The 23,007-nt window shown below is 53.3% G+C and overlaps 7 protein-coding genes across 7 annotated transcripts; 2 read left to right on the top strand and 5 right to left on the bottom strand.

Moving 5' to 3' along the window:
* Window positions 1-582: 582 nt before the first annotated feature.
* Window positions 583-5,190, bottom strand: PG985_005614 (bzip transcription factor; the record flags this gene model as incomplete). Its single annotated transcript, XM_066825383.1, has 4 exons — window positions 583-992; window positions 1,693-1,861; window positions 4,693-4,779; window positions 4,834-5,190. 4 exons carry the CDS (start codon window positions 5,188-5,190, stop codon window positions 583-585), a joined length of 1,023 nt encoding a protein of 340 aa, XP_066688543.1.
* A 3,182-nt stretch (window positions 5,191-8,372) lies between these two features.
* PG985_005613 (uncharacterized protein) lies at window positions 8,373-8,843 on the top strand (the record flags this gene model as incomplete). Its single annotated transcript, XM_066825382.1, has 1 exon — window positions 8,373-8,843. One exon carries the CDS (start codon window positions 8,373-8,375, stop codon window positions 8,841-8,843), a length of 471 nt encoding a protein of 156 aa, XP_066688542.1.
* Window positions 8,844-11,792: 2,949 nt separating this feature from the next.
* Window positions 11,793-13,847, bottom strand: PG985_005612 (uncharacterized protein; the record flags this gene model as incomplete). The annotated part of the gene is made up of 4 exons (XM_066825381.1): window positions 11,793-12,353; window positions 12,403-13,140; window positions 13,332-13,739; window positions 13,800-13,847. 4 exons carry the CDS (start codon window positions 13,845-13,847, stop codon window positions 11,793-11,795), a joined length of 1,755 nt encoding a protein of 584 aa, XP_066688541.1.
* Window positions 13,848-14,524: 677 nt separating this feature from the next.
* PG985_005611 (uncharacterized protein) lies at window positions 14,525-15,241 on the bottom strand (the record flags this gene model as incomplete). Its single annotated transcript, XM_066825380.1, has 4 exons — window positions 14,525-14,554; window positions 14,785-14,956; window positions 15,031-15,066; window positions 15,162-15,241. 4 exons carry the CDS (start codon window positions 15,239-15,241, stop codon window positions 14,525-14,527), a joined length of 318 nt encoding a protein of 105 aa, XP_066688540.1.
* A 1,648-nt stretch (window positions 15,242-16,889) lies between these two features.
* Window positions 16,890-17,793, bottom strand: PG985_005610 (transcriptional regulatory protein; the record flags this gene model as incomplete). Its single annotated transcript, XM_066825379.1, has 2 exons — window positions 16,890-17,135; window positions 17,302-17,793. The coding sequence occupies 2 exons, from the start codon at window positions 17,791-17,793 to the stop codon at window positions 16,890-16,892; spliced, it is 738 nt and encodes a 245-aa protein (XP_066688539.1).
* A 64-nt stretch (window positions 17,794-17,857) lies between these two features.
* Window positions 17,858-18,247, bottom strand: PG985_005609 (uncharacterized protein; the record flags this gene model as incomplete). Its single annotated transcript, XM_066825378.1, has 1 exon — window positions 17,858-18,247. The coding sequence occupies one exon, from the start codon at window positions 18,245-18,247 to the stop codon at window positions 17,858-17,860; it is 390 nt and encodes a 129-aa protein (XP_066688538.1).
* Window positions 18,248-19,821: 1,574 nt separating this feature from the next.
* On the top strand, window positions 19,822-21,545 carry PG985_005608 (MYND domain-containingprotein; the record flags this gene model as incomplete). The annotated part of the gene is made up of 2 exons (XM_066825377.1): window positions 19,822-20,607; window positions 20,766-21,545. The coding sequence occupies 2 exons, from the start codon at window positions 19,822-19,824 to the stop codon at window positions 21,543-21,545; spliced, it is 1,566 nt and encodes a 521-aa protein (XP_066688537.1).
* Between the last annotated feature and the right edge of the window lie 1,462 nt (window positions 21,546-23,007).

The following is a 23,007-nucleotide window of genomic DNA, read 5'->3' as shown; positions in this document are numbered from 1 at the left end:
TGGTCGGTTCCAAGAGCGGGGGTGCGGGGTCGACGAAAAGTCCCCTGGTTTGGCGCTTGTCAGGGGGTTGAGACTCCATAGGACTTAGCAGGTCTTCTCTTATACTACTCAACCGCTCCGCTTTGACGTAGCTTTAGTTAGCGGACAGATCGCACCTGACTATCTCCTTTGCCGACTTCCCGTAGTGACCTTACAATTTACGGTATACGGCAGACCCGTAAGTCAGTCGCCGTGGTGAGCTCGCCGAGAATAACACAATATAGCTCACTCCACTGTACCTATCAAATCCGTGAAAGTCCCTTATACACGTTGCACTGCTGCATACCCAATCTCCACATTGGGTATTGGATGGCAGTGGGGACAGCAGCTAGGAACCCGACGGGCTACGAAACAGAGCGCAAGAGCGAGTGGCGGCCGAAACCAAACACCAATGAAGGAAGTTATTAGGCGTAAAAGGGATATATAAGTGAGCCGGTAGCCACATGGGAGATATTTGTTTGGAGTCCTCAAATCACTCTGAACTTATTTGCTTGCACCCAAACTCTTTCCTTACGAAACCTCAAACAGTCCGTGACAATGCGCTCACAATCGATTCTCTTCTTCTTCGCAACTCTTCTCTTCTCCGGGCAAACCAGCGCCCGCAGCCTCGAAAAACGCGACGAAATTTGCTGGTTTACTGGCGGCGGCCCCGTCGGCGTAGGCGACGCCCTTTGCACGGGCTCGGACGGCGAGGCGCACTAGGACATCCTCAGCTGTCCGACGCCAGGCGTGGCGGAGCGCATCTGCGGCGCCGACGACGTCGACGCCGGGGTGCGCGACAACTGCAAGAAGCTCGACGGCACGGGTACGTACTGCACCGTCGGCGGCAAGACGGGGACGCCTGGCGGTCACTACGTCTGCTACTGCATCAACGGCAACTTCTGCTGCGACCACCCTGCCGAAGTCCCTGGCGGCAAGCACCCACGTGACTACTTCAAAGAAGGAGGTTGCAGCTGTGGCAAGAGGCTTTAGACAGAAGGAAGCAGAGTGGGAAAACTGATACGGAAGCGGACTGACAGGGTGATCCTATTGCATGGAAACGGAAGATGGAGAGGGTTGTACCTCCTGGGCTGCAGGCGAACGTCGTGGGCGATCGGCGACGCTAAGACCAGGCTTACGAGGGAAGGAAGGAACTTGATTCTTTAGGGTACACGGATTCTGTAAGAGTTCTTATATGAGCGAGTTCTTAAGAGTCTCCGTTTTCACGATGCAAGGTTCCTCTCAGGGGCGTTTTCCCTTTCATGAATCGAGAAAGGGTTTTTTTACGTCCGCTAGACCGTCGAAGGGCTTGAAAATATGAAATATATATATTGAGAAAACAGTCATTTACGAATATGCTACTTCTGCCCGTCTCTATCTTTTTCAGAATGAAAAGGGGTATCGAATATCGGCAGATATATACACATCAGCAGTCGGGGTCATGTTCAGATGCATCAAGTTAGAAGTCCCGCGCGGTCCGAAGAACAAGGCAGCGGTGTCAAGTACCTAAATCACACAGTACAACCCGGTTTGATAATTTTCGCCTTGGATACGGTACAAGGTGTGCTAGAAGACAAGCCATTGGAAAAGAGCTCCTTATCCAAAACGTTTATGACCAGAATGAAACATCGTGATACCACTTGCATCCATAAGTAACATTAGTGATTCGCTTACAGTGTCCCTCCCAATCCGGCACGTGGCCCGTCTCGCGAAGCACCATGTAGTACGTGATCAGCACACGCCACAGGCCCTTGAGATACTCCACGAGTGCCGGCCGGTTCGCTATCACGTCCCGGGGCATGCCGATCTCCCAGAACGAGTCGGTTCTACCGTAGAAGAACTCCTAGTTCACAAGGTTCTGCGCGTAATCGTCGCAGGTGTCGGCCACATCCCCAAGCAGCCGCTGGTAACTAAGGAGACCCATGTAAGGTTTGTGCGCGGGATCTTCGACTCCCAACACGTACAACCTGAGCGACCTTTCCAATCTCTGTTCGCAATGGCCACCTACATTGAGCCCGGCTCTTTTCGGAGATAGCATGGGGTGCAGTATACGATGGCCAGAGGATATCATCAGCAATAGAGCGAACTCTGCAGAGAGTGATGTGGTGGACTGGGTGAAACAGTCGCTCGACATGTCATCCTTGCCGGCCGACCACAGGTGCCGAGAGGCTAGCCCAGCCTTGTTTGGAGAGGATAAACGGTAGATGTACGCATGGCAATGCTCTTATGGTATAAACCCGCATTTATAATCTAGAGATCTCGGCAAGGAAAACTGAGACATCCTACCAGAGTATAGGAAGACCAAGAGCTCTAAAGTCTCAGTGCGCACAAGGGGCTATCTAGTTCAGACCTGCCCACGATATCTTCCTTTGCTTTCTCTTTTCTCCTTAGATCGTGAAAGGTTCTGTGGGTGGGATGAGAAGTCTATTGCCACACTTTATCCGGATTTTTTTTGAGCAAAGTTTATTGTCCGTAGAGCTACCTAGCTACGACAGCCATTATGACAAACCTAACCGTGAAGAAGGCTTACTTCTTTAAAGCCAGAGAGTGCAAATCCAGAAATTCCATCGCTCAACTTGCTGTCCATGTACAGCCTGTCCGTTCAACTTAACAAAAAGGAAGCTTTGTTTCCCATAGAGAGCAGAACGCCCCTTGCACGCATGGTAATGAAAAAAACGGGTGTTGTGAGAGGGAGCCCCATGAGCTGCCTCGTAATTGCAGTCGCTGTCTGCTGAAGTGCCGACAGTAGAGGAGGAGATGCGTTGTCGTCTGTCTCGTTCTGGCACAATACCTACAGACATCTGAGTCGGTTTTCCTATGAAGGGCTTCATCACAAACTTCGGCGGCTTCCTAGTCAGCAGTCGGTACTGCTTTCCCAGTACTCATATTGCTGAGCTCCTGATGAAAGAGGATGGTGTTGATGTGGACTCCCTAGATGGGCTGGGAAGGACTCTAATACGTTGCGCAGTCCACGACGCCGTTGTAATCCTCTGCTCGCCTTAGCGCTATAAGTCGAAGTGACCCTTTTGGTTCGATCTTCGCTTATTCAAATTCGCCACCAACGCCTTGTCGGCAGTGCAGGCGCAATAAGCGGAAGAGTGAGTTTCGTGGCAGAAAAGTAGCATAAAGAATATACAATGGCTACAAGGGTCCAGAGGGTGCTCTCAGAGATTCCTGACCATTAGGCAAGTTGAAAAGGGTAGGGCTTGTGTGGAGAGCGCAAACGGCAGAGGCACACATGACCCTGCAGCACTTGGAGATCTCAACAGGCTAGCACAGACGCTGTATATAGTATGGGGAAAAACTGTACGACTGCCGTAGGCCTGCCGTAGATTGGTTGGTAGAACATCGAAACGAAGGATTGCGACCTACATTGGCGTCTGATCACTGTGACTGTGACCATTGTATGAAGCGATTGTTCGTTCAACTCATGTGCCAAACGCGTGTGGATTGGTAAAAGAAGCGGGTTAAGGGGGTGGCTGCTTTCGTCAGCCACAGAGCAAAGCGGCTGTGCCATGTGGGGGCATCCCGTTCCATTGCAGGCCGAGCTCCAAGCGGCAACGGCACTAGCGAACTCTACCGGAGCAGCTCGAAAGGGACGATTTTTCGTAAACGCGCCGATAACTGCGGGCAAGGTCGGCGATGTTGGCATGGCAAGGTGCCGATACAGGATACCGAAAGCCAAGGCCCGATAGTTCCTACCCCAAAAGCGCATTGAGGTGGCTTGTTTGCCTTCTTTTGCTTTGCTCTTACGGTGCTCTCACCCACCTTGGTTTCTTGTCCTTCCTCCCTGCCTGTCTCTCTGTGCGAGGGACGAGGGTGGGAAGCGCAGAGATTCTGCACTTTGCCTGCATAGATTGTCGGCCGGTTGCATGACGAGGCTTGTCCGTAGGCCGTCTTCCCACTGCTTCGGTGCGTCACGACGTAGGGGTGCGTCAGGGTTCTTCTCCCCTTCGGCATGGCGGGCGGGTGATAGCATGAAAGATCTCTCCTCCCCGGGGCAAAATGTAGGCAACCTTCTGCCCGCTGTCAGCCCTAATGGGGATGGCTGGAATCTGACACGGTCCTCTCCTGGATATACTTAGTACGACCCATTGAGACTCTATTCGCTGACTCTAGCTTATCTCGTCTCGCTGCGAGAGCGGACAAGGAAAGATGGAAAACACCGCACGTGGAAGCCGTATAACCATTTTATCCGAAACGGCTCGACACAAAACGTGGCAGCCTCATTCAATAGCCGGTACCAGGAAGACTTGATCCGATCGGCGATCGCCCGTCTTCCGTAGGAAATCAGAGAAGGGTGAAATAAATAGAAAAGAGCAAACGACATATACGAGGGGAGGAAGTGAGAGGGACGCAAACCTCTCCCGAAACCAGCATGAGACATGCCTCAACCGAACTCCACGCGTCATCGCACGATCGACGCATCCCACCAATGACTACACTCAAGAGCGCAGTACCACTCAGCATGGTTTATAGAGAAGAGAGTCTATGAGATTACAAGAAGCCAGGTCATTGGGTGAGAAATGCAGCACCGACGGTACGTACGTGCGAGGTCAGGGAAGGCAACACGGTTCCGCACCAGGGGGCCATCACGTCTGCGAATGGCCTAATCCGCCCTGTTATTCGACTTCTTAGCCTGAAGACTGATCGATCGAAAAACGTGCCGCCCACTGAATCCGCGTCGGCAACGGGGATAAATCGTTCAAACAGGGCTTCCACCTGCGTCAACGCCATGAGCCTTGCGTTTGCTGCAGGAACCTACCGTCGCCGTAAGTAGAACGGTCTGTGTCTCCGCCAGTGAGCTCATCGTACTCTCGCAGCAGCAATTGAGATATACGAGTTGATCGGCTGGAAGTCGCAAGCCCCATGACGGAGGATCTCGTGTTTCAGCGACAGGACTTCGGCGCGTAGCGACGCCATCGAGTCCACAAGAATGGCGTTTTGGGTGTGCAGCATGCGCCGACGCTCTTCAAGGGCGTGCTCCTCGTTCTTTTTCTTTCTCCGGCACTTGCTGGCGGCGACGCGGTTCTTCTCGCGGCTGATGTCGGTGGAGCGCCCCGAAGAGCCTGACCGACCTCTGGCCCGCAGGTGCTCCTTTTTAGCCGAGTGTACTGTCGGCGACAGTCTCTGTGCTGATGATAGTGCTACGGGGTCAATGGTCTCACCCATCCCGGATTCTGAAGTCTGCAAAGTAGAGAAGTGAGGAGACAGCAGGTCAGCCACGGCATTCATATGCCTGGTGATTGAGTATAGGGAGAGAAGCGTACGGTAGAAAGGGACTTCCACGATTGGGGTTGCTCGATATCTGTCAGATCGATCCCGGTGTCTTGTTGTTCCGTAGACAAGTCGAAGAACTGTAGGGAGCTATGTGGAGAGGAAGATGTGATGCAAGGGTCTAGTAAAGAGTCGCAACTAATGACCATTGGGCTTTGTGGAAGCTCATAATCCAGGTGGCCCGACATTTGTTGAGAGAATACCATGGTATATATTGGCGGTGAGTCGATCTCTTGTGTCTCAGGCAATGGATATGGGTATAAGCTGATAGTTGCTGGTATCGAACTGAGATGCTTATATTAATTACCAGAAAGATTCGAGACCGAGAAATAGGATAGATATAATATAGGAGTTTTAGCACCTATATATTAGTGAATAGGTATGGAGCAGCATCAACTGCAAAGAGTACTCAAGTGATATGCTTTTCAACCTTCGGTAGATCTGTCCGTGATTTTGAGAAGACGCAAGTTCCCAGACCCATCTATTGCAGAAGTGCGATATCAAACTACGTAGGTAGGAGAACTTGACAACAGGCCTGCCTGGCTTTTTCTCGAGGTATGCCTACCTATCCACTGTACCCAACTATTTCGACAGCGCCTCGTTAGCATGGAGCGCAACCTCCCGAAAGAAAGAACGGGTCTGCAGTAGGTACCTTAGGTGGGGGTTGCCCACATGCAGTAGATCATGTATCGGAGTTTCGAGTTCTGCACTAGTAGTCCCGCTTCTTCCAGCGGCAGATGCTATGATCTGTCGGAATAAGTCTATCTATTTGCAGCAGTTCTTGCTAGCCCTAAATTAGTGAGTATCTGGTGCCCGGAGGTCCTCTCCACCCTTCCCTATTGGACCCCTGGATGGAGGGGAGCCAGTCAGTACCACTAGATCGTTTGAGGAAGATTCTGCAGCTACTGTTGGCGGTCATCAAATTTGGCACAAGGCACGATTGACGTGGTATGGTAGGTCATTGACTTTCTCCACTTGATGCAACGTGGGTTGAGTGACATAACAAGGTTTCTACGCCGTTGGCCACACGAGGGAGGGCCAAGTCAATGTGGTGGCACCTTTACAGCTCACTATCACTGCGCACACCCACACCCAGAATCTATCCCATGTGTTGGTGGTAGCTGCAGCTTGCTTGTACTGAACTCGATACTGTCCAACAAGCCAGGCGTTGAGGCCATAGGCTCGGATGTGCCCGAGACTCTACGCGGCTTGGGATTGGTCGGCCAACTTCGGAGGCTGACCGGAAACGCAGCAGGGAAGCTCACATATACCATACTGACAACTGACAGAAGTCGCACCACTTTTAAAAGGGGCTGCTGTATCGATTTCTCGATCGAAACATTCGACGTTACCACCGCTTAGGTGTTGCCTTACCGTCACCCTGTGATATTACTGCCTTTACGGTCCCATACCAAGTCTTCTCACGACCATCCTGCCGATGATGGTCTAAGCAGCAACCAATGTCATCCACACCAGCAAGGACGAATGGTGTTCGGCACGCTTTTTTGGCTCTGTGTGGCTGTGGATGGTGGAGATTAATAGAATGAATCCTGTCTGAAATGTCCTCTGCCAAGATATAGGTAATTGTTCCTCAATGGCAGTACGAGACCACTCACTTCTATATGCAACATTCAATCGTACTCCTTAAAGAATCATGCCCTTGGTATAGAAGGCTTCGCAGCCTTACATGTCGATCAACCCCCACCGAACCTGCCAGCTACCCTCCAAGGCAGCGGGTTGGAGGAACAGGCTAGACGGCCAAGCGACAAGTGTGGTGGGGTAGTATTGGAGTGGTTGTCACAAGGCCCGAAGTGGCTCCGATTGCGGCGATGGTCTTCCTCACCATTCTGGTTCTCACGTAGAAGCTGAAGATGAACAGACGTGGGTGGCGTGGTTGGGGTTTGGCTTCTTACGCTGCGCACATTCCATCTGGTCGGTTCGGTTCCGACACGTGCCATGCAACTCTCTTATTGGTCAAGGTAATGAATCCTTCCTTTAATCAGATGCCTACAGTAATAGGAAAGGTGCCAAAGATAGACAGTATTACGGCATGGCAGTATTCTGTCACTGACTGCTATATAATCTGTGAGCCCGTTAGTAGTGAGTTCCATATAATAATGGCTTTTGCGAACCATGCCTTTCAGCGCTTATCACCAGATCTTGTGACTTACTCACTGTAGTAGATAGCTATGTAGGCAGACAGATAGCTGGACAAAGCCTTGTTCAAGGCACTACTGGTCAGACAGCACATTCAAGTCGGTCGGCCTAGCAAAGGAAAAGGCCTTGTGGTGGCGTTGTCGGAAAGTCAATGGCGATTGACACCCGAGCCCGTTTCGTGCCCGATCAAGCTTCCCGATAGCCGCCTCTTGGCGTACGACGCTGCCATTGCGTCGCTTACCTACAACAAAAGCGCGTGGTCTCAATGGGCTCAAATACCAGGTAACCCAAGAGCAGGGCAATCCGGGCTGCTTTCGGCTTTTATTGTGATATCATTACTGATCTGCCCAATGATCCAGGTCCGGACAGGTCCGAAAGATTACCCAGGTGAGCCACAATGCCTGGGAAGGCACGCAGGTTGGGATCATGCTGACAGAATACCATCATGGGGGTGGCAAGGGGCTGTTTCTGTGCTAGTCTTTGCACTGCTAGCTAGACTGGCTGTGCTGGAACCGTCCAGGGCGCCGGAACTAGCTTCCGGGAGTCTTGACCCTTCAATGGCATTTCCTGTTCACCATGACGATGGCTGACCCGGACGCCAGTTCTGTCAACCTATCGGACGCATTCCTGAGGTATTCCCGCATAAAACCAAACGCCAATGCATCCAGAGATGCATGACCCGGAGACTGTGATGGCGCCTGCCTCGTCCATCAAGCCTGCACTCGAGCTGTGCCTGTCCGTTAACTGGCTTGTTCCCAGCCGTAACATTGACTTTAATGTGATAAAACCCTCCCAAGAACACGGAGTGGCGTATTGCAGATGATATGGTCGGTTGCTCATCCGCGGGCTGCCAATAACTCCCCTTCCCCCTCCCTATCATTGCCAACTACCATCGCTCGCTACGCCCTTAAGATTCCCGTATGGCTTCTCAGAGCTTCCGTCGCCTCCTGCCCAAAGTCCATGCCACCACAGATGCCGATCAGCCAGAAGAACCGCCCAAAAAGAGGGAACTGGTACCCCACGCCTGTGCTAGATGCCGCTCCCACAAGACCAAATGCGACGGCCAGCGGCCCTCCTGCGGCAGCTGCCGGGCCCGTAACGCCGAATGCATATATGACGACGATCCGAACACTACCCCGGCCGCGAACCTCCGGCGTCAGTACCACACCCTGGCTGAGAAGCACCAAAGCTTTCAGGAGCTGTTCGACATACTGCGTAACTGGCCTGAGGACGAAGCCCTCGTTATATTCCATCGCCTTCGCTGCAGCAACAGCGTCCAGTCTACTCTGCACCGCGTCAAGGAAGCCCAGCTGCTAGCCAATACGCGCATGGCCGGGACCGAGGCCGATGACTATCCCGTGCCGTCCTGCCCCAAGACTTGTGAGGAGTGACCCTGGGCGCCGACCATCGAAAACGCCTATCCGTTCTTGAGACCCGCCACGGGAATGCAACACGCGCTCGACGTGCAAAGACAGAGCAATACCTGACGCGAACCCTACCAAGATCACCGGGCCACGGACCGAAGAATTCTTGACGCAAAGTGAGATCCCCCCTTTTGGCCACGCGAATGCGATGTGTTCATCCAGATATCTGCTTTCAGCCGCACCTCGCGCAAAGACTATGTGAACTAAGTTGGGAGATTTAGGCACCTAGATCGCCCCCGCGAGCTATCGGATGATCGATATCTCCGAATCAAAGCTTTCGACTGAACCACCGTAACAGATTGTGACACCGTCGACCGCCAGCCCTGGAACTGACACTACTTCTGTTCTTCGCTTCAACTAACTCCTATTTACGCGACGAATCGGATATAGACGACCTGCTAAGCCACCAGCTCACCTCGTTTTCCAACACCCCTTCCAGAAAGAAGCCGAGACCCAGTCTCCCCTGAGCCTTCCGCGCCTAGTAGGACGAAGAGGACGACGGCGGAGAAAATGAAGCCACTGCCGTATGAGCCACTTGATTGGCTAACAGCGAAGTCAACTGGGCAGGGGAGGGTGGATAAATAGTTCAATAGTTACGGTAAAGTCAGCCGCTACAGGTTGTATGGAAGATAACGCTGCCAATAGCCGGTCTGCTTGAATAAGATGGCTTGGGCCTATCATCTGACGCCACCTATTCCAGATTCACTCTAACACACCTGCCACTTGTCTTCGATCTGCTACCGCCTGCTGAGTTCCTCAAGTCTCTCTTGGCGTGAAGCGTTCTCTGTTAAAGTCTACGGGATTTATGAATAGGATCGATGCGAGGTTTGTCAATTGATCTTTACCTCGTACAGGCCATGGCTGGCCAGCTAGCGAATTAGCGACGAGCGGGTCGAGCCATGTGTGCCAGGAAGCGCCCCTCCCTACTTTCACCAAATGCCGATCAATCAGCGCTACGCCAGTTTCAGAAACCCCCGTAGAAACAAACGACGGCCAACGCCTGAAGGCGCGACATGCCACAGGACACAGTGGCCGACGGGGAATGATAGGTGGGCGACTTGTCGGCACGAAGACAATTGATGCATCATCAGATAACCAACGTAGAAAAGTAGATCACACACAACACTGGATCTTTCCTGGCCTTGTCGTTCTCGACCGTATCAATGGCCTTGGGCTCGACCATTTGTACCAACCATCATGCTGATATACCAACCGCAGGCTCATTCCGGACTTCTCCTTCGCGCGTGCACTTCAGTGCTAGGCTTGCAGTAACTCCCGAACGCGAGTCGCGGCGCCCGACCCCGTGCGCTCGACGAAAAACCACCGGTCGCATACAGAACATGGACGTCAATTGCGCATAGGTTCCACCTGCTGCAGCTCAGGGCTCCGGATATCACCTCGATCCGAGCGACCATAGTAGAACCTGTTTCCGTCCGTTCCGATCAACCGCCACACCGCTGCAACAGACAGTGACCCCGACGACAGACCGGCCAAACAAACAGCAAGCAAACCCAGTATAGCACCAGCCTAGACTAGCTCCTTCGGCTCTATCTGCAATCCTGATGCTGCGTCATGTCCAGCGCCGCCTCACAGGCTCGGTGGTTGCTCGTAAGCCTGCATTTCGGTTGAGGGAACCGATGCTCCTGGAAGCGAGCGCAGACGAGAATATAATGGAGAGCATGAACTTCCAACAAATTTACGTCAATGGCGGGCGATATGGGCTTCTACAATTTGCAGCGCTGCGGAGGTTGATTCTAGGTCTTCGGGAGCAATCCTTGATGTTTTATACAATACTAGCGGCCTCAAGGCGGGCAGACGATCGACTCCTTGGCTGTCTCGTTTGGCGCGACACAACTTTGACCAAAACGATCCGAATCTTCTGGGGATAATATCTTGCTAGCCCATACCCTTCCTCTGAATCTCTTGGAACGCCGAGTTACATCCGCTATACGAATCATACCTCCCATCCGATCGTGCAGCATCATAGAGCCGGACAGAGAGGGCTCCATCGTCCACGTTCCCTCTTCTCCATTCGTGGCTTTGCGCTTACTGGCTTCTTCATCCGGGCGTAGGTCCAAGGCTCTTGGCGACCGCATTCTTTGTGAACGGCACGACTTCATTCACTGACAAGCCAGCCCCGATTCTCGTGGATAAGTAGCTCTTCATTTGAGCTCTGTTGCATGTGGGGCGGTTGCCAACCAAAGTTACTGGAACAGGCTGGCTCATGCTGCAAACGCGGGGGAAGCTCCCCTATTTAGCTTTTGGGACCTTCAAAACGGCATGGAGGAGAATTTAAGCATTTCGGAGAAACTGGTTGCTGGGACGTAGAGATCTTCCAGGTAATGAAAGAACTCCGCACCGAAGCGACCGAGCCACGATCGCATCTTCGGATAACGACGGTTACAACACCAACCACCGGCCACCCGCGGATAATCACAAGGAACGAGTCGTTCCTCAAGCTGCACAGGCTTTTAAAGCCTAAGAAGGCAAGTCCTTGACCCAGGCCGCAGCCTGTTAGATTCTCGATGTGCTCTTGTAGCTTGGGGTACTTATCACCAGACACCACTTATTCCGATAGATCGTTTTTAAATTGCCAGTCCACCCCTCTCCCGAACCATCGCAGTAGCGTGCTAGCGGTTACCAGTATGGAAAGGCTTGTTATATAATAATCGCTATGGTACTATACCTATTTTAAATGATGAGGTACTGGAATGGCACCTTTACAATTGAAACCTAGCTCATGCATTTCAAGTTTAAACCAGACATGTATGGCGCGATTCACTGATGTGACCTCTTTGGAGAACAGTCGAAGGAGGGCTTGGGAAGCTGATGAGCAAGGGATATTGGCTGCGGCCAAAGTATCAGTTGGCTACCTGATCAACTAACTCTACACAACCCGGACGACGTTCTATCTTGTCACCTCCATACTTCTTTACCTAGGAATGGGTCGACTGGGCATGCCTCCAGAACATCACGATATTCGTCAAAGATCCTTCTAAATTCGGCGTCGTAATCGCCATAAATTCGGAAGTCCATTCCTTCATCAGTGCCTCTGCAGAGCATCATGCTCTCCCGAGAAAACCTGCCATGAGCGAAGTCCCCGAAAACGACGGTCTGCAGTGAGGCCACCCCTTGAGAGCCAAAAACCCATGCAAGAAATTGAACGAACTCTTTTCGAAGATGGCTCAATAGTCTGGCTGTTCGCGAATCAACTCGTTGCATGTCGAGGGCAGGTGAGATCTCTTCAGCATCGCTTTCAGTGCCAGAATCAGTCATATAGGAGAGAGACCTAGTACTTTGAGATTCTCCGGTCTCTGACTTTTCGATTCCAGAGACCGCACCGCATATCAATCCTTCGGCATTGTAACGACAGGGTTTGAACGCAAACGATGGATAATGAGCCAAGTCGGAGCCCGATTGTCGGATATGAAGTAGTTTCAGCGAACCTCTTGATACAAATGGTCGCAATATATGTTTCTAGGAAACAAGTAAGTAACGTTGTCGGGTTGCTAGACTGCATACTCACCAGGCGCTCCGGTATGCACGACAAGCCAAGGCACTCAAGATCCAAATCTGCCAAGGGATTTTGTGAGCAGTCCTCCTTAATTAGACGCATCTGACGGCCAAAGATGGCAAGATCATCTAGATCGTGTTCCTCTTCGAAGAATGGGGATTCTTCGTCAATGCCGACAATTCTCTGATGATACACGAGGTTCCTCAGGCTAGCTTGATGGCGGACCACATGTTGCCACAATTCGATACTATCTTGCGGTCCAAGTTCGCTTATATAAAGCTCTTCAAGTCCTTCAAACGAGTCTAAAAAGGCTCTTAGGACGGATTCACCATCTCCGACCGATAGACTATCCGAATGTTGGATTTCGAGCCTTTTCAAGTTGATGGGGTAGTTGTGTTTCAAAGCGCCCTTAACGAACCTATGCCAACCAGGGCAATTTCGGAGCGTAAGGGAAGTTAGGGTATCGAAGTTCGTTGCGACAGCCATGGCCTTCCCAAGGGGCACCTGCGAGAGGGACAAGGTACGCATCTTTGGGAAGAAAGGTCGAGGAGAATGCTGGTGGGACTTCAGGACTGAGGCGAGAAAGTGGCTGGTTGAATCATCTCCGTCGCTCTCGTAGCCCAGATCTTTGGCCATGCTTGACCAATCCAGAAAATCCAAGTCAAGTGTTTGTAAGCTCTCCGCATTTGACCGGATTGCGACGGAAAGGGCGCCCAAGTTCCTGGGATGCGGGGCTTTCCAAGATAAACTCTGAAGCCGACAGAATGGTGACATATCTATCTCATCATCACCGTCGGAGGAACCGTAACACGTGGGGTCTGTGATGAGACTCAAGCTGGTTAATAAGCGCTGATTGCGGGTGACAATCCCAACTGGCCCGAGGATCTCCGTGGGAATACAGGTCCCCAGGTCCCAGCTATGGCTCCATGTTAGCGACGTACTACGACTTTGCAAATAGAGCCGAGTCTTAGCCACCTGAAACTGCGCAATCTCTCTTTCCCAAACTGCTGAAGCACCGATTCTGCTTTTCGAGCTAGGCGATCAATATGGGACTGATCGTGGCCTCCGTCTTCATTGTCGTCTTCATCCTCGCTAGCAGGTCTCAATCCAGCCTCCCCTTCTTCGTACAGATGAGGGCATCGATTCTGGGTCACGTATCCAAAGCTAGACCGAAGATGAAGTTGCGTGGCAAGCTCGAAGCAATGCAGCTGGAGACCAGTGGTTTCGATGCGATGTAATTCATCTTCGCTGTAGGGTTCGATCGTGATTGATTGCCATACCAAGTTAGCAACGGCTGCGTTCGTGATTTTCGAGACTAGGGACAACGACTTCAGGTCCTTTTTCCCCAACTGCTTCCGTTAGCATTGGAGTTTTGCCGCGGGGAGAGCCTTTTATCACGTCATACTGACATTCCCAACAATGAGGCCAAGGATTTCCGGTGGGAACGTCACTAGCATTTCGACTATCACGGTTATTCTTTACTTGAGCTGGCTGAAATGGAGTAATAATTGGAGGATCGAGCTGTGCGGCGCCAAACGCTCATTGTTGCCACTACCGTTACCCCTCAGCCCCCCACCTTCCCCATCTCCGGCATGTTGTTCTATGAGGATTTACTTACTGTAAGGTCAATAGGAAGATATAAACATATTCGAAATCGAGTTTCACTTTGAAGATAGACTATCATACACTAACGTCCGTGGCCACGAACCCGGCAATGGCGGAAGCTTATATCATTGCCCTTGTTTTCTATCGTATGCTTCCTGCAGTACATGATCTCGATGTTTGTTATGTTCCACTTCGTGTGTATGTCAAGCCACACGAGTCACCCTACGCGTCGCATCTGATTTCATGGTCCTCTTCTTGGATTCGTCGAAGTCCTCGTACCCGACTGTACGAGTCAGACATATTTCTGTTCTTGGCGCTAATACACTTTTCGACGTAAGCAGGGTACTCTAGGCCTATCTGTGGTACCTACTGAGTAAGCGGATGCAATTGCTTGAGCGTGGTGTCATCGAGTGCGTAAAGAACGAATACCCGACCATGTTCAATCCATTAGTGACTTTTCATAGACACCAAGTACTGCGTTTATACAACCTAATATCTGTCAGTGAAGTGTGCTCACTGCGTACGAGTATTAACTTGAAATGAAAAGCCAATTTCGAATCTGCATAGCATTGTAGCAGCACAAACTTTTTTGAGTCCCAGGGAGTGGAACAATTAGGTGGGGTTTACGAGCCCCGGGGCACCGTGGTTCCTAATGTGTCGTCACTCCAAAACAGGCTTAGCGACCTTCTAAGAGATACAATCGCGACACTTTATATTCAATTCTGGAGTGTCAACATCGACGACTAGGGCACTGTTTGCCAAGGATACGGTCCTCGCGACGACACTTACTTTGATGGCCGCTGCTTTGGGCTTCACGCACTCGCCGAGCGCCGCCCCCAGCGCCACGGCCGTAGACCAGTTTTTCTCCAGATTGCCAAGGAACACGTACTGGACACGCATCCACGCTCCTCGGCCTCCTGTTGGAAGGTTTCCATCATCTGGTGGGAGGTCTCGCGTAGGCCTTGGCTGACGTAGCTGCCGCCACAGAACAGGACCGCGAAGTCTTTGTCCATCGTCATCTGCTGCTTGATTTACCTCGCAACGACCTCGATGCCGTCGCCGAAGGCAGTGCTGAAAATGGACCGCAGATCGTTGGTGTTCACGTCAACGCGGAGCGAGCAGCGTGGTTATCGCGCCGATTGCGCACCCGTCAGTCGCGGATGTACTAGTAGTAGTTGAAGTCGCTCTGTCGCTTGCGCATTTCGAAGTCAAGCGTGTACCAGGCCACGTCGCCGTGCTGTACCATTGCGTTGTTCCGTCGCTGCGCATCCTTCAAGGTTCGCTGCCCCGGCACTTTAACCTCGTCGTTGGCCAAGGGGCTACCACTCTACACCCCAGGCTGTCGGCCGGGCCGCTTCTTCGAGCGGCTATGTCCATGCTCCCATCTTCGCGGAAGTACACCGTGACCAGCTGGATGTCCTGCTACGTATCAGCTCGCTGGACCCGCATCGGCGGGGACGGTCCCTACCAAACTGCTGCCTCCGCTGTTCGCTACCAGTAAATGTCGCCACCAACTCCCCCGGCGTGTTTTGGAACACCCGTTCCATGTGCTTTTGCATGTGGAAGGAGATACTATCGAACGACAGCTCGCAGATATAGATTGGTCAAAGCAGAGCCGACGAGGTTAGTGATGCGATGCATTCACCAGCTGGCTCATGCTTCGGACAAGTCTCAGCAGTATCCGGTTTGGCTGAAGAAGTGGCAGGTGTTGGTCCGTAAGGTATCACAAGCGGCAGCTCTGGCTATGCTTTATCTCGAAGCAGATTTCCGACCCCAATCCATGGGTCTTGGCTTCGAACGAGCCGTGCCAGGTATTACGAAGCGGCCCTCAAAGTCTCAAAATGGGGCATCTTCACGCGCGAACTCCTGTTTGTATGGTCGTGTACGGCCTCTGGATAACCATCCTATGTCTTGCAACCTCACTGGTCGTATTCGGGTTCGGTGACAGCAGCCTTGGCACCACCTGCAACGATGCTTCTTCAGAAGCTTGCGACACCATCTACCGCGCCCGTGCAACGACATTAGTGACTTTGGACTGGTTTGCGCTTTTCTTGGCCTGAGAGATGATTGACATGCGGCGATCCGTTTTCCGCAGTAAATTTCTGTCCTGGGCTTCGTCTTCGGCTTCGTGACGCTGTTCCTGACGCTGCACACCCGGTTCTCAACCATGTCATCTTCAAGCATACGGGTGTCGTTTTCATTGCCGCAGGTCTCTTCTTTGCCGGCGTTGAGTCCTGGAAATGCGACGAGCGCATTTCCTTCCGCCGCCAGACCCGCCATTCCCAGGGAAGGACCTGGAAAGACCGGCATTGAGCAGCGCATCTTCGGCGACTACTTGACCAGCAGTTCTACCATTGCCTTTTCTCAAAGTGGCGATATCGAAAAGACCCAGTCAACCAAGCCACATGGCGAGGAAAGACGACGAAGGGTCGGGAAGGCCCAAACGAAAGCTCCTGCTGCAGGCGCGTGCCGGTGATAGTTGTAGCTGCGCACGGCCGAGCGACACGATTGCGACGCCACACTGAAGCCGTCCATTTCGAGGCCCAGTCGAACGCCAACGACGCGAATGCCCGTGTCAAGGTAAATAGCGACGCGGATGGCGAGTACGGAACCGATCCCAAGAATATTGCGCAGTGTCTTCTGGCACGTCGGGTAGCGATCCTTGTCTGTGTGCGACATTATTTCCGACGAGGACAACAGGACTGTCATTCCCAATACTCCCACGACGCAGTGAGTCCGCCGTCGACGAGCTCCATGGCCTTGGGCAACTCGTTGGCGATCTTAGCGAAGTGTGTGTTGGTCCCGCTCATGTCAACCGTCTTGAGGATATCGTGCAGCCGCCGCACCGCGTCGGCCAGCTCTGCCACGCTGTGCGTCTCGACCAGCTGGTGCTGCTACAGCAAGCTCTCCAGTATCCGCTCCAGGTCCGACCGCGACCCCGCCGCCGGCGGCTGCTGTGCCTCCTGCGCGCTCCGTTCCACCCCCCTGGCAGGCTCCGTCGTCGACGCCGTTGCCGTCCGCCACATCTCCTCATAAACGTGCTGGAATGTCGGCCGGTGGAAGAGTACGGAGTTGGGGTGCACGTGTTTGAAGAAGGCCTCGATGTAGCGGTCGGCGACCTCGCGCTCGGGGAACTTGACCTAGCTCGAGGGCACGCAGTAGCTCCGACTTGTTGATCTGCGCCAAGTCGTGGCTGCTAAAGCTAGTCGTCGGCGAGTCGGCCCGGAACATGGACGGCGACAGGGGGGATTGCTGCCAGTAGCTCTGCAAGTGCTGCGCGTTCGCGGGACGGCCCTCGTACACCACCGTGGGGTCCTTGCTCTTGTCGTGCTCCTCCGCGATGCTGTAGGTGTCACCGCCCAGCGCAGACGTGGCCGACTTGGACCGCGTCGCTACCAGGTTCCGCAGCCGCGTGAAGAAAGCCATGCTGCCCGCGGGGCCGATGTAGTGTGGTCGCCCGCTCGGGTCGCGCACCAGGTCCACGCTCTCGTCGCTGCTGCGGCGGTCGGATGGCCGTGCCGTTTTGGTATCGGGGGACACGGGCGACAGGAGTGCCGCCGCGCTCACGGAACGCGGCCGCTTCGTCGTGGCTGTCTGAGGCGAGGTCGTGGGGATGCGAGACGTGTCGTCGAAGGTACCGGGCATCTCCAGCCCCATGTCCCGCCCGTACGCGATCACCTCCTCCGCGGTGGGCTCCGCGCCCAGTTGGCGATGGAGGCCTCGGATCAACTCGTTAATGTCCCGGTAGCGCCGATCGAGGCTCTCAACGCTGCCGTAGATGCGGTGTTTGCGCGGCATGGTCGTGACGCACTCGATGCCCGCCTTGATGCAGAGCTTGCAAGGCGTCAGGCCCTTGGCGTCGTCATCGTTCAGTCATCGACGACGACGAAGACGTCTGGTCCAGGCGCTGGCACTTGCAGCGGCGCGTCTTGCAGTAATCGCAGCTGAGCTTGGTGCGCTTCCGCTGGGAGGCTGGGACGCGTCGTTTCGCCTTCAATTGTTCGCGGCGCTGCGCGGCCTGCTGGTGGGTGAGACCGCCTGGCGCGTCGCTCGAGGGTGTCATGTTGCTCCCGTTGCCATGGCGGCCCTGGGCTTCGAACTTCGGGAGGGGGCGTCGGGTGTCCATGGACGGAGTGGGGCTATACTGTCCCAGCTGGACGTGGCTTTGGGCGGGATCGTATTCAGACTTTGGCTCGGCCATCGCTTGCAGTGGGGAGTAGCCTACGAGATGGCTAGTATCGTGAAGCTCCATGATGGAGGATCGGGGGATGTTGTCTGTCTAGTTATCCGTCTTCCTCGTCTCAAGCCTGTAACTGTAGAGGGAAAAGGCCAAGAGATGATAGATAGTGAGGTCAAGTCCAGTGGCCGCGCCGGCGCAAGTGAATAAGGCTATTTCTTTTCTTTCTTTCACTTTGGTGGTGGTTTGCAACTCGATTCAGTGGCTAGGAATGCATAGGGGGCAATGCGACAGATTTGCTGCATCATGACGTGTCGACCTGTCGGCTGTTCAAACGAGGCCAGGGCCTAAAGCCCCTCCAGGAGTGTCGTCCGGGATGAATTGAGTCGGGACCTGCAGAAATCGGCTGATGAAAAGGCACCTAGCAAAGAAGTCAGGCGTCAGGTTTAGCCTAACCGTGGGCCGGATGTGCAGAGCCGAGCTGGACCGCGATTAGTTGATAGTCGTGCGCGAGCGAGATCTCGGTATCTGCGTGCATCCAGAAGAAAAGTCGCGACATCGTCGGTACGGTAGGTAAGAGCGACCAATGTTTTGCTGCATTCGTTGGTCGCAGGCGTGCAGAGGGGATGGATCTATCCTATCTGGACCCGCCAGGCCTCGAAGGGCGGCGCTTTGGTACTTAGCAGACGCCGCGAGAAGTCGCGTGAGCGCATCAGTAATGTCGCTTCGATGCACCAGGTTCGCGTTAAGCGGAAACGGGATATAGCAGCAAATCGTGCGGTGGCTGGGTTGGATAGGGTCTCTCTAATTAGCCTTTGCATTCTATTGGGTTCACGATGCGTGATGGCGCGGTCATCTTGACCTTCGTGGAAGGCAATGCTTGTAAGGCCGGAAAACTTTGTTCGCCGTTAGGGTGTTGTGGGCAGCAATCGGCCCAAACGAACTGGGCGGGGCCATCTTCGTCCTCAACTACCCAGCCCTCTCCTGATTGCTTTGCACTACCATTACCAATACCGCTACCAGCATTTCTTACAGTACTTGACTACCTGCTAACTGGTTTAGTATCGCACGCCTTCTGTCGAGTGCACATCATAGGCTCTAGACAGTTTTAGCTCCTGATCTAGTTTATCAATCCTTGGGGAGCCACCTTCTCTCCAGTCGCGATGCTCTGTTTTTGCCGTGGTGCCTTATCTTGCTCTTTCTTCTAACACACTACCTCTGTGATCAACAGCAAACTACCTTCGGCGCGCAGGGTATGTTCATTCGCTCTGTTCCAGGTGCGCCTGTTCTATGAAACGTTCCTCGACACACCCAACAATACTTAGCCTCTCCCTACGGGAGGACAGCAGGACCCCTTGAATGCTACATCAAGAGTCTGTCCGCTTCTAGGCTCTTTGCATTTCTGCTTGTGGGGTTTTCATGCCTGTTGAGGCTCAAACCACTCCAGTCCGAAGATTTCACGTTCGAATCGGGGTTTTCCCAGCTTGGACAAGTCAGCGCTACCGACGTTAATCACCCTGTCGGGAGGAAGATCTTGCTCCAGAGTTCCCCTACCAAAGCAACCGGGCTCTTTATACGGCGAAGGCTCCATTCAATACGGTCGATGCCCCAGTCATAACACCAACTCACCCGACACCAATCCGTACATAATGGACAGTGAAAGCATCCAGGAAAGCGATCCTCGAATTGACTTGCTGCTTGAGGAACGACAGCAGTTGACCGACGAACTTGTGCGAGAACCCTATGATTTCATCCTCTATCTTAAACGCAGGGTTTGCTACGCGAACCTGGCTTACCCAGATCTGGCAGCGGGCGATGCCTACAGTGCATTGATGCTGACGGACGAGGCAAGTGATGTGAGTCTTGAGTATCACGAGCAGGTCATCGAAGCTCTGCACAAATATTCTAGCGACAAGCTGCCCAAAGTTTTCGAGCATAGGCTACTGTTGGATATGGCCAAGGATGTTGCGCACGGCCCGGCATTACTGGCCCACCTGGGCGCAGTTCGAAGTTATCAGATCTTAGCGATGGGTCTACTGCTCTGTGGTAGTCTGCAGAGCGCCTACAAGTTCTGCGAGCGCGGCCTAAAAGCTGCGCCTACGAATTCGGAGCTCCGCAATATCCAGGGTTACATAGAAACGATCGGCAAGCGGAGGGTGCGTCGCAACGTTACCTGTCTGCACGATCTGCCAGACTGGGGCATGGTTCGAAGAGAGGTATACCCTTGGAATCACCACGAGCCCGATCGCTTCTCCGAGGATTCAATAGGCTTTTTGAATGAGAGACTATCGACCATGGCCCCTAAATGTGCGGTCCAAGTCGCGACGCTACCTGTACTGCTCGAGAACGCCAGGAATACGGATGGCTACGAAATAATTCCAACTTACAAGAAGCTTGGTCTCTTCGCGATTGAGGACATTGCTGCTGGAGAAACGGTTTTAGAGGAATACTCATTACCGCCAACAATCGCCTGAAAGACACTATTTGCGATGCGTGCAGTGGGGAACTTCCTCCACTCGGCTGCGAATCCGAGGCCGTAAATTGCCCCGAATGCCACGATACGGATTTTTGCAGCCAATACTGCTTCGACCAGGCACAAGAGTTGTACCATCCAGCTGTGTGCGAAAAGGATGTAGATTCGATTGCAAAGGATACCGATGCAAAGGGCGCCGATGAAGCTCTCCACCTACTGCTTCTTGCTCGAGTCCTCGCCCTTGCTGCCCATCAAGAAATACACCCTCTCGAAGTCAGCCAAATAAAGTGCATTTGGGGCGATTTTGTTCCCACTAAATGCAACGAGGTCGACTTGTCGCCGAATGCCGGTCCACCCCCTGACTGGACTTTGCCATTTTCGTTTACTTTCAACATCGAAGCACCTCTACGCATACTCGAAAAGATGGGCATCGACATGTACTCGACCTTGGTGGGACATGACCTGTGGGTTTTTAATACGCTCTACAGCAAGACTCGCGGTACCACCTCAGCGCGGAAGAACCCTCACGATGGCCGACCGGGTGTTGCAGCTGTGCATCCATTCTGGTGTTTAGCCAACCATGACTGCGACCCGAACGTCACTTGGGAGTGTGCCGGACGGATGGTTCTTGCTGCACGCGAGAAGCGAGTAGTTGGTGATCGGCCCGGCCGGATTAAACGCGGTGAGGACACTTTGAATCATTATTGTGACGTCACGCCTCCCGTTCACAACCGCAGAGAATTGGTCTCTCGCAGTTTAGCGGGCTGGTATATGTGTGCCAGGTGCAGGACAGAATCTGCAAACGCCATCCCTAATGGGTGTCGATTCTCACTAAATTATACCCACCGCTCACCCTCTAGCGAAGTCCTATGCGAGCGGTGCTCTGATGCTGGATCGTGACGGCTGTCAGCGTCGACCGTGATAACGGATAGCACGATCGCCTCGCTGTCGAGGGAACGCAGTAGGCGGGGCGCGTCTAGCGCTTCGACAAAGAGCGTAGTGCGCAGGATCCCGGCGATGTCGGTGCAATCTTGGGCGCCGTCGCGCTTGACATTGTAGACGCACTTCTCGGAGCGCTTGATGCAGTGCTGGCAAATCAGCCGAACTCTATCACACTGGCAGAGAGGACACAGATTAGAGGGCAGTTTCCCAGAGGAAGGGTTCGAGGACAAAATCCGCAGGGGCAGGAACTTGCATGTCAGCGTACAATGAATGTGTTGGATGCAAGGAGGCAGACTCGCACAGAGCCGGGGTTCGTCTGGGTCAAGCTCTCTATCTAACCGATTCAGGGTCCGACACGTGCACCGAGACTCGCTTTCCTCGTCGTGCAGAGCAAGAAGCATAATGGATGCGACTACTCTACTATTTGCCATTGTCAAGGCAGCCGTGGATTGGTGTCGTGTAGGGTGCTTAATTGCGCAACCGCATCCTAGCCAGCACGCTTAGCGTACTACTGATACATCCTGACAGCCGTCTGTGGGCGCACATCCTGGCCGTTCGGGATGAACCACCAGGTAGCCAAGTCTTGTCACGGAGCACTTCATCCACGATGCCATTGCATCACTTACCGGTAACCTAGGCGCGTAGTCTATCGGGCTGGAATATGAACCAAGCACCGGCTGTTGCAGGTAGCTATGCTTCGCACAGCGAGATCATCAGCAATGCAGGCTCCGAGGCCTTCCTGGGCTGAGCACGACTGGCTGGCAGGCTTGGTTTTACGTAGAAGACCGTCATCGAAGGCCTTCCGTTTTGTCCGATTTCCTCTAGTCTGCCAGCTTTTACGGCCCCCGCTTCCTGTTTGGGCCTGCAAAATCATAGGGAGCACGTGCTGGGTGGAGCGGGTACTCTTCCTGTGCAATATTAATTTCAGCCCGTTCCACCCGCTTCTGATGGAGGATTTCAGGGCTCCCGTAACTAAGCTCCGGCGAGGTGGGTGTATGGAGTAGGACGTAGGGTTGATCCCGTTACCAAATATATGGGCACTTCCTGTTCATCATGGCGAGGACTGCTCCTTGCCGCCAATCCAAACGTCCATCGGCCACGTTCCGGCTTGCTTCATGCCCAAAACGAAATTACCACCCTCCACGCTTTCTGACCCAGACTCCATTCTTAACTACAAACCTTTATACATACGTGTATTCCACAAGTGACCACGTGGTGCCTGTTCGCTGAATAAATGCTCTCAGTTGCAACACTAATAATTCTCGATGTTATGGGCTTCCTGAAGAGCGAAGCTGAATAAGGTGTGTCGCAAGTGGTTTGGTCGTTCGTTCGCCCGTCACAAGTCAACGTGGGTCTCCAATAACTGCCCCTTGCCGTCGTCATCCGACAGCACGCACAGTCCAGATGTTTCATTAGACAC

This window comes from Apiospora marii, assembly GCF_038362585.1.
Source record: "Apiospora marii strain CBS 49790 chromosome Unknown utg000003l_segment0_segment0, whole genome shotgun sequence".
NCBI lineage: Eukaryota > Fungi > Ascomycota > Sordariomycetes > Amphisphaeriales > Apiosporaceae > Apiospora > Apiospora marii.
This window is presented reverse-complemented; position numbering and strand designations above follow the sequence as displayed.